This window comes from Camellia sinensis, chromosome 1 (assembly GCF_055761805.1).
Source record: "Camellia sinensis isolate YWXY chromosome 1, ASM5576180v1, whole genome shotgun sequence".
Classification (NCBI taxonomy): Eukaryota; Viridiplantae; Streptophyta; class Magnoliopsida; order Ericales; family Theaceae; genus Camellia; species Camellia sinensis.
Window position 1 is genome coordinate 45,188,631 of NC_138961.1, and position 9,679 is coordinate 45,198,309.

Sequence of the window (9,679 nt, forward strand, 5' to 3'; positions counted from 1 at the left end):
CCTAGTCTCAAGATACTAGACGCTTATATTGAGTTTCGGAAGCAGGGTCGTTTAGTCCAGTTCTTAACAGCTCTCTCCCCTCAGTATGAGACTATTCGAGATGGCATCCTTCACCGATCTCCTCTTCCCTCTGTGGATGCTATTGTTCGTGAACTCCTCTCCGAGGAAGCCCGTCTTAAAACGAACACTACTATACACCTTAGTTGCACGAAGCGGGAGCGGGAGCGGGGGCGGGGGCGGGAGCAGGAGCGGGAGCGGGAGCGGGGGAGCGTGAGCCGATAGAAGTTTCTTAGGTTGGGAGCGTCTCGGGGAGCGGTAATATATATATATATATATACTTTAATAGTTATTTTTAAAATATGTTTATTATATAAAGGTGATTTAAATAGTTATTTTTAAATATATTTATTATTTTTATCTTGGTATTATTTTTATTGATAATATTTTTAATTTATTTATATAATTATTTTTATTTTTAATTGATGTATATTATAAATAAAAAATATAACAAATAAAGAATAATAAAGTATGTTAAAGTAAATAAAAGTTAAAAATTAGATATTTATTTTATAGATTTGATTTGATATTTTTTATTATATTTGATTTAATTAGATTTATTCTTATATAAAAAATTATATTATTTATTATATTTATATTTATATAACAAATTATATTATTTATTATATTTATTATAACAAATTATATTATTTATTATATTTATTATACTCGACGAACAGAACATAAATCGAAGAAGGGAGAGAGAGAGAGAGAGAGAGAGAGAGAGAGAGAGAGAGAGAGAGGGGGGAGGGGAGGGGGGAGAGAGCAGAACATAAATGGCGATGGCGATGGCGAAGATCGAAGGCGAGGCAGATCGCGAGAGCAGATCGAAGGTCCAGGAGCAGATCGAAGGTCCAGGCAATGTCGAAGGTCGACATCGATGTTGAAGGAGAAGCGACAGCGAGTTCAGGTTTCTCTCTCTCTCTCTCTCTCTCTCTCCCCCTTGCGATCCCATCTTGGACTGGATCGCGTTTCTCTCTCCACAGAAACGCGATTCCTACACGTTTCTTTCTAGGAAGCGCGGAATCGCGTTTCTTAAGAAGATTCGTCACCTGTTAGGACGATTCCTGCAACTAAGCTATACACTACTATTCTCACAGTTATTATCTTGTGTTTGTTTTGATTTGTTATGAGAACGACAGCTGGAAAGAGCTTACCTTCTTGTTCAACACACAGGCCTGATGAGTATTTATATTTTGTCTGCTTTATTTTCATTCCTATGCTTTTTATTGTGAATAACTTCATCAGTTTTTACAAAGGTGGGTTTTCAAGTGTCAGATCTGATATCAAAGTAGTTGCAAACTACCAAACAAGTTCTACTGAAGGGTGCAAGGTTACAATTGTTGCCTCAAAGAACATGTTGATAGATACTATGGTTTTTGGTTTTAGTTTATTGGCTATGAGTAGGAATCTTTTTCTTATGAGTAGAAATCTTTTTCTTTTAGCTGGGTTAATATTCCTCAGATGGTTAAACAACTTTTACAGATAGAGAAGGATTTATTTGTAAGTGTCAGTTCTGGGATCAATGCTCAATTGGTAATATTATCTTGCTTGTTCTCTTTTATTCAAGTTTGATGATGGGTGAGCAGCGAATATACCGATCCGTCAAAACCGACCGAACCGAACCGAACCGATCCGCCGCATTTTGGACGGATGCGTGATAACGAGCGGACAGTTGCGGATTGATTTTCTCCAATCTGCCAATCTGACGGACAGATAGTGGATTTGAGATTCCTTTGGCTGCAACCGAACCGCCAAACCGCGAACACCCCTAGTAATTTATAAGACTTTGTGTTTTCAGTTTGTTTAAATATTCTGTTTGTGTTTTCAATTAAAAAAGAGTTTAAATATTCTGTTAAAAAAAAGTTTTCAACTTGAATGTCTTTTTTAAATTGAAAAAAATAAACGTATTATTTATCTATATTTTTTTATTTTTAAATCTATCTCTAAAAATAATAAATAAAAAATATGATATATGTTGGTTGGTTTTTGTTTTCAAAAACAGATATAAATGTAACAATACAGAGACATACAATCTCTACTACTGTTCTGTTCATGGTTTTGGTGGTTTGAATTATTTTTTTATTTTAAAAACTACAAATTGTAATACTTTATGTGGATGAGGCATGCAGTGATTGTGATATTCTAAAGTTTCAAACTTTCTTACTTTGGATGAGAAATTCAATGATTGTAATATTTTTTAAGTCATTAAATGTAATTTTTTTTTTTTTTTTTTTTTTGAGGAAGTGCACAAGTTGAATTATGTTGAAAATTTATAAAATTTTAAACCGCCAAACCAATTCGCATTCATCCGTCAAACCGCCAATCCGCTCAATCCACATATGCCGGATTGGCGGACGGATGCGGATTGATTTTCTCCAATCCATCAATCTAGCAGACGGATGGCGGATTGGAGATTCCGTGGCTGCAACCGACCCGCGTCCACCCTTAATGTCAGTTATAGTTAGCAGACTTAGGCCAAGTTTGGCATCCTCCAAAAAATCTAAAAAGTCAAAAAGTCACTATTCTATTTAAGTCACATCATTTTATTTAAGTCGCATCACCTCTCTAACACATCACTTCAAACCCAACCCAAATCCAACATATATTTCATAAAAAGTCAAAAAGTGCACTTATTTAGTCTTCCCAAACTTGGCCTAAGTAACAAGAAGAAGATGAGTAGAAGAAGAGAACTCGGGAGGTAATTGGGTTAGAAGGAATGTTGGTTCATTCACCATATGGCTGGATCTTACTCCCAAGTAGTATATTGGATCCAATTAGAAAGGTAAGAATTTCAAAGCCGTCCTGCACAAGAAACATGAGGGAATTGTGCTAAATTTGTGGACTTTATACTATTTTGAATGTGGGGCTGGTTTATGGTTACAATGTGTGATAACTGCAAAATGCTATCCAAATTTTAGTACAATGAATCAGAGTGAAGGGTTTTTCAGCTGAGGTTAGTATTTTAAATTTGGTCGCTGGACTGCCATTTATTTACTGGTGCTACAGAAAGAGGATTTTTGAAGCTTGCGATGTTGTCGTTTGTAAAATTGGATACAGGGCGGCTTTGGTCATGAAAGCTAAGTTTTTTGTTGAGACTCTGCATGACCCCTTGGTATTTGCAGTTGATCACCAACCCATCAGATATGTTTGGTTTGGGATAGTGAAATTGATTTCGATTCTTATGGAGTAGATTTAAACAAACTGGTGAAAAATCATGTTTCATTAGTACTTTATATTGTTTTCTTTCCACATTTTCAGATTGTTACCTTGTCGCCAGTTTTCCTATATTTAAAATTCTAATTTAAACGAGCATCTAGTGTTTTTTCCTAAACAAATAATTGCTAAATTTGATTGATTGAGGAAATATAATCAAAGCAAGACATGGAATTAGATTTAAATTTTCGGAACATTAAGGATTATAAGTTGTGGGGATGGTTTGGGAGTTTGAATACTGATGCTTTAACTACTAAAGAATATAATGATCAAGTGATTTTGAAATTTGCAGTACTCAACACTTTCTTTTTTTTTTTTTTTGTTCTGTGGGGGGCGTCATGACCTCCGCAGGCCCAGGTCCCGGGATAGTCAGTTGTCGGCCTGATTTAACCCAGTCCATAGGAAGGAACCTACCACCAAGGCACCAGTGGAACTCATCAACCGCACCAGCCCTGACCACGTGCGATCAGAGTACAGCGCGAGATCTTAAGAAAGAGTCCCTAAAAAATCCAGGATTTTCGCACCTCTCAGGAGTCGAACTTAACCCAAGGCTGTGGAAAGGCAATGCCTTCACCACTGGGCCACTACCCTCGGTGATTGCAGCACTCACACTGTGTCGTGAAATTATGAGCAATATCTCTAAGGAGCATGTGAGCACATGAAAACTTGATACGTCTTACCGTCCCAAAGTTTAAAGTCAACAAAAATCGTGCTTCTTTGTTTTGTTTTTTTTTTTTTTTTTGATTTGGTTTGGTTTTGTTTTTGTGGTTAGTGTAAAAGAAATTTATTTGAATTACCAAAGTTACATTTTGAGTTTAACTTTTCTCAAGTTATCATCTGAAAACTTAAGAGAGCGTTTGGACTTAGTAAATCTATTTTAAAATTAATTTTGGTAATTCGAACCCTTTTTTTAAACTTGGTGAATAAAATATTTGTACAAAAAATCAAATTGATTAAACATCCATTTTTTGTAATATAAATTTGATTTAAGCATATAATTATCAATATTTGATTATCTTGATTTTTGTATAAATATTCTACTCAACAAAATCGATTCCAAAACGAACCTATCAAATCTAAACATTCTCATTTGAAATGACCCAACATGAGAGAAATTTAGTATTTTCTTTTTTGGTGAAAACTTTTTCCTTCAGATATTACCGCCGCCGCCGCCGCAGCAATTACCAACACATTAGTTACAAGGTGATAATCAATCATATCAAAATATTTTTTGAAAGTTTTTCTCTGAGGCAAATATAAAGTTGTGAAAAATTTACTCCACACCCTTATTTTTTTTTTTAAGTAAAAAAAATCCTTATCCGCCTAAAAGGAAAATGATTTATTGTTGATGGTTTCCTCATTTTTTTTAGTGATGCTGGAAAAATTGGCTACACATATTGTCATCTTCAGTCCTGTGACAAGAGAAGCAGTCATCTTTGTAAAATGGTTTTCATTCTGCCATCATTTTGTGTCTCCCTTTCCCCACTTCTTAGGATACACCAGAATGCAAACTTTTGCCTCCCTCATGCATATACTCAACAATCAGCAAAGGTAGTTTTGTCGATGACATAACAATCAGCATTTCTATCCAACAAATATCAATCTTTGATTGGTAGCCTCTACCACTGTACCGTGCGTAAGAAAGTGAAAGAAAAATGTGCATTTGTCTTAAGACATAAACTAGTGTCGTACAGGCTGCGTGAGCATGCATTTCATGTGTTTGTGTGCGCGCGTGTGTGTGAGAGAGAGAGAGAGAGGTACCAGTAATTTACAATCATAATTCTTAACACAATTTATGAAAAGCGGCAGCATATTCAGGAATGTAATTCACCACTATCAGAAATAACAACTTCGCTTCTGGGATCCCCACTCTGTCTGCCCTCAGCTTCAATCTTGGAGACAACATCCATCCCAGAAAGCACTTTCCCAAACACAACATGATGCCCATCCAACCTGTACCCAAAATAAATAAAAATAAAAAACTGAAATTCAATGCAGTAGTTAAAAAATCTATCAGGCCACAAAATATTGACTTTAGTACCAGTAAATGCATTATATTGATAAACCAGTAGTGCAGAATCTACACACTGTACCCTTGTTTATGAACATACTACCTATCCAGCCTACTTGCTGGTGTTTTCGATGAAATATTTTCCCATTAGCCATAAGTATTTGACTGTACCGATGGCAAACCAACAATTATTTCACAAAGATCCTACCCATACACTGGCTTGCAACTTGAGGATGGCAAACACCATCCAGTACTAACTAGCTTGCAACTGGAGGATGGCGAACACCATCAGGACTAAGGGCATTAATGGGGCTGGGCTGGGGCCTATGCTAGAAAAAACAGAGAAATCTTGTGACCAAGTCCGGTCTGGCCAAACAACGATCATAAAAATCTATCTCAAGCTTGGTTCTAAAATTTCATTCCAATCCCAAGCCCACCTAATAAAACCCATTTATTAAACAAAAAATAAAAAATCAATAATGTCGTAATTAAGTTGCCATGAACATTTAGATTTTGTTCATTATATCCTGAGTTCAAAGCTTGATGAGTGTTTAGTGTATTTTTTTAACTTTAAACAAAAATAAAACTTAATAAATTGTATATAGTATTTATATAATATATAATTTATAAAAATATATATTGATAATCAGGCTGGCTCAAGAACTATTCCCAAGTGCAACCCATTTAATAAATGGGCTTAAAAAGTTCAGGCCAGCCTGGCCCAATAAGCTTAATTATCAATTCAAAGCCCTTAAAAATGTGGGCTAGATTAGGCAGGCCACCAAAACAGTGCTACCCCTATGCAGGATGCGTATTTCTCTAGTAAGTGCTGGAAAAGTTCCTATAGAGAGGAGTACATAGTTAATTACCAGCTAGTTGTCACAGTAGTAATGAAGAATTGTGATCCGTTGGTGTCTGCTCCTCCATTTGCCATGGATATTACTCCTGTAATAAGAAAGGGAAAAAAAAATTAAATCAAAATTCTTGTGGCAAACTTGAAAGCCTAGAGTTTAGATAAGGTACTTGCGAGGGGTTTTGTGCTTACCAGGGCCAGTGTGCTTCAGTTCAAAATTCTCATCGGCAAAGTTGTCACCATAGATTGATTCTCCACCCCGCCCATCACCAAGAGTAAAATCACCTCCCTGGATCATAAAACTGGGAATGATCCTATGGAATTTGCTCCCTTTGTAATGGAGAGGCTTCCCACCTTTTCCAGTTCCTTTCTCCCCTGAAATGAAAGGGATCACTGCAAATGTAAATATGTAAACAAAGTTCCAACGTAATTCTGGTGAGTAGTTTTAACATCAAATTGCGGGCCTCATCCTCCGGCAAAGTTACTGCTTCCAATGCATCAAGGCTTGTAGGCAATTATCACTAGATGACGCAGAATTTTTTTTCCCCCCATTTCTTGAGCCATACAGTAGTGCACATCTAAACAGTAAGTACAAGTCCAAACAAAAGCTATTTTACAGTTTGGGAAACACCGTTATACCAGAGTTATATTACATAATTTCCCATTTGATTCACTTAGCTGCATCAATGCGTAAATTAAAAAATAAAAAAAAAAACAAAAAAAAAACAGGAATTTAGAATGACACAACCACTTTTAGTAAACAAAACGCCTGCTCACAGGTTATTTCAGTCATTCCCAGTTTGAAGTTATCAAGAAACAATTTACACTTGATTAGGCACTTGATCACCACAAGTTGCAACTATAAAAATGTACAAGTAGACTACCATCTATGACTTGCCGATGACCTGATGCACTTCCAAAGAGCCATTTTTAAGAAGATAATGGCATAATCAATCTTTGATTCTACTGATGATTCCAAAAAACTGTCTTTAAGCACATAATAATCTATAATTCATGAAGAGAAGATTAACCCTCAATCATTCCATCTTCTATGGCTGTCCATCTTCAAATATTAATGTATGACTCTCTACATAAATATAATTAAACAAATGGTTTTTTTTTTTTTTTTTTTGTTTTGTTTTTTGTGTGTGTGTAGTATGTTTAACAAATGGAAGTAGCTTCCATACAAATAAAATAAGAAATAGAAGGGAGTAAAAGTTACTTGGCTACCAGTGCAAAGAGCTCGGAAGTTTTCTGCACATTAAACACATAAACCCAATCAGTTGCTTCTTTGCATAGCAATCTAAGCTGAGACATCTAGATCAAACAGTATTTTATGTAGCTGGATACTGTACCTACAGTCTTCGGGACAGTTTTTCCAAAGAGGCCCATGACAATACGACCTGGAAAAAAAAAATGATCATGCGTATAGAATGTATTTTACTTAAAGCAGTATAATTGGGAATCACAATTTATCATCAAATAAATTGTATACCTTTTCCTTCTACTTATCAAAAACCCCTAAAAAGAAAATCAGGTTATAATGCCATGCTTTGAAATTCTGTGGAAACAAATGCTCCAAGAGTGCTTGACATTATGTTTTCCACAAGTCCATTTTGTTTTGCATGACAATTTGATGAAAGCCTATCTGAATTGATCCTAACAACTTTTTATGCATGTAACTGCTAACTAGCAGAAATTCTCACATGTGTTTGGAACACCATGTGATCATGTACCCGTCCAATGATATTTTGTGATTTGTCCCCCTACTATTGGGCGGGCACACAACCAGCATAAAATTCCTTGGATAAAAGACGATAACTCCCTAACTGGAGTGTCATTGTTAGCCTCATAAGAATTGGCAAGCATGATTAATCAATCTAGTAGCAAGAGAACATGTTTCCAATGATGTAGAATCTTATTCTAGATATTTTGAACTATGAATTTTGATTATAATTCATATACTTTTTTTTGAGGTTGCGGATGCCATTCAAAACAAAACAAAACAAAACAAAACCAAAACAAACTCAAAGCTTAAATGGTTAGACTTCTTCACATAAAACACATTACACAAATTTAAATTGATTTGCATATTATACATAACAATGGATATACCAGTAGTTTTTCCACCAATCTCCACATCAAAGTAAACCTTGTGAGTTACTTCTTCTAAATTGACCTCAGATTTATTTCCCTAAAAAAAATACAAAAAAAATAAATAAATCCATACAATACACTGTTAAATGCATAACCACATCAACCAATTCCAGCACTCATCACTAACCAATCAACAAAAAAAGAAAATGAAATCAAAGTAAACCTTGTGAGTTACTTCTTCTAAATTGTCCTCAGATTTATTTCCCTAAAAAAATAAAAATAAATAAAAACCAAAAAAACAAATCCATGCAATACAATGTCAAATGCATAACCACATCAACCAATTCCAGCACTCATCACTAGCCAAACAACCCAAAAAAAAAAAAAATTTGAAACCATTAAAGAACATGAATAACCCTAAATGTGTATCGATGACATATGTATTGTATGGTGAAGTTAAAGCTGACCTCGCTGTTGATGACCCTGTGCTCCGACGAGACTCCCGCATCGTTCAATCGAGTCTGGAAACAAAACAAATCAACCAAACAACACACACAGATGGGGAAAAAAAATCTGGAAATTGTTGGGAAGGAGTAGGTTTTTGGGGGGTTTACAATGAAAATTTCGTGATGAAAGAAATAAAAGGGAAGATGGAAAGGGAATTGGGGAGTACCAGAATGAAAACTATGGTTACGAATAGAACCAGAATCCAGAGGAGGACGAACTGAAGCAACTTGGATCTGGTGAACATCTTCAATTTGATGATGATGATGATGATTATGATGATGATGTAGCCTTGTAGGTAGGTAGGTATGTCTGAGCTCCGAGTAAGCTCCGATTGTTGTACTGTTTGTTTGGTGAGAGGATCAAGTGTAATGCAATAGTTGACCAAGGTGTGTGGATATTTTGGGAAAATATCAACTGGAATTTACAGAAAATAATTATAAATCATAAATTTTATAAATATTAATAATTATTGATGATGCCAGTTCGTCCTGGGTGGATGGGTCGGGTTGGTCCAAGCTCTTCAAGTTTCGACACAGGCGGATAATTCCACCAGATGACCTGCAAGCAAGTCCAAAGGAGAACGGGGTAGTCCCCCAAGTGAACCCTCCGGCGAGCAAATCAGTAGAGGAAGAAGGAAATATAGAGAGAGAGAGATAAAAAAGCTTAATCTTCCTCTTGTCTTCGATTCTTACTTATATCTTTTGGTAATCATTTCACTGTCCTTTACGACGTGCCCCCCTCCGCCGAAAGCCTGTGCCCTAGCTTACCTTGTTCAGGTGAGGGGGCTCTGTTCCGACGGGGAGGTGTTGTCGTAATAAATGTTGTGATGGGCTGCATTAATGGTGATGTGTTGTGGTAATAACTCTGCAGATCTTTGTCTGCTGATGTGGCCTGTGTTTCTCCTGCCATGTACCCGAATGTCATTGGCCCTCCATGCC

General features: G+C 36.0%; 1 protein-coding gene across 2 annotated transcripts; it reads right to left on the reverse strand.

Annotated features, from left to right (window-relative positions):
- Positions 1-4,854: 4,854 nt before the first annotated feature.
- LOC114283401 (peptidyl-prolyl cis-trans isomerase CYP19-4) lies at positions 4,855-9,160 on the reverse strand. Of its 2 annotated transcripts, XM_028226201.2 has the most exons (9): positions 8,908-9,160; positions 8,702-8,755; positions 8,458-8,499; positions 8,253-8,331; positions 7,493-7,540; positions 7,368-7,391; positions 6,330-6,512; positions 6,154-6,229; positions 4,855-5,226 (listed from the first exon to the last, which is right to left on the reverse strand). In XM_028226201.2, exons 1-9 carry the CDS (start codon positions 8,983-8,985, stop codon positions 5,088-5,090), a joined length of 723 nt encoding a protein of 240 aa, XP_028082002.1. In that variant the 5' UTR covers positions 8,986-9,160; the 3' UTR covers positions 4,855-5,087. The 2 variants fall into 2 exon arrangements, with proteins under 2 accessions (XP_028082002.1, XP_028082003.1); XM_028226202.2 differs by lacking the exon at positions 8,458-8,499.
- Positions 9,161-9,679: the final 519 nt, after the last annotated feature.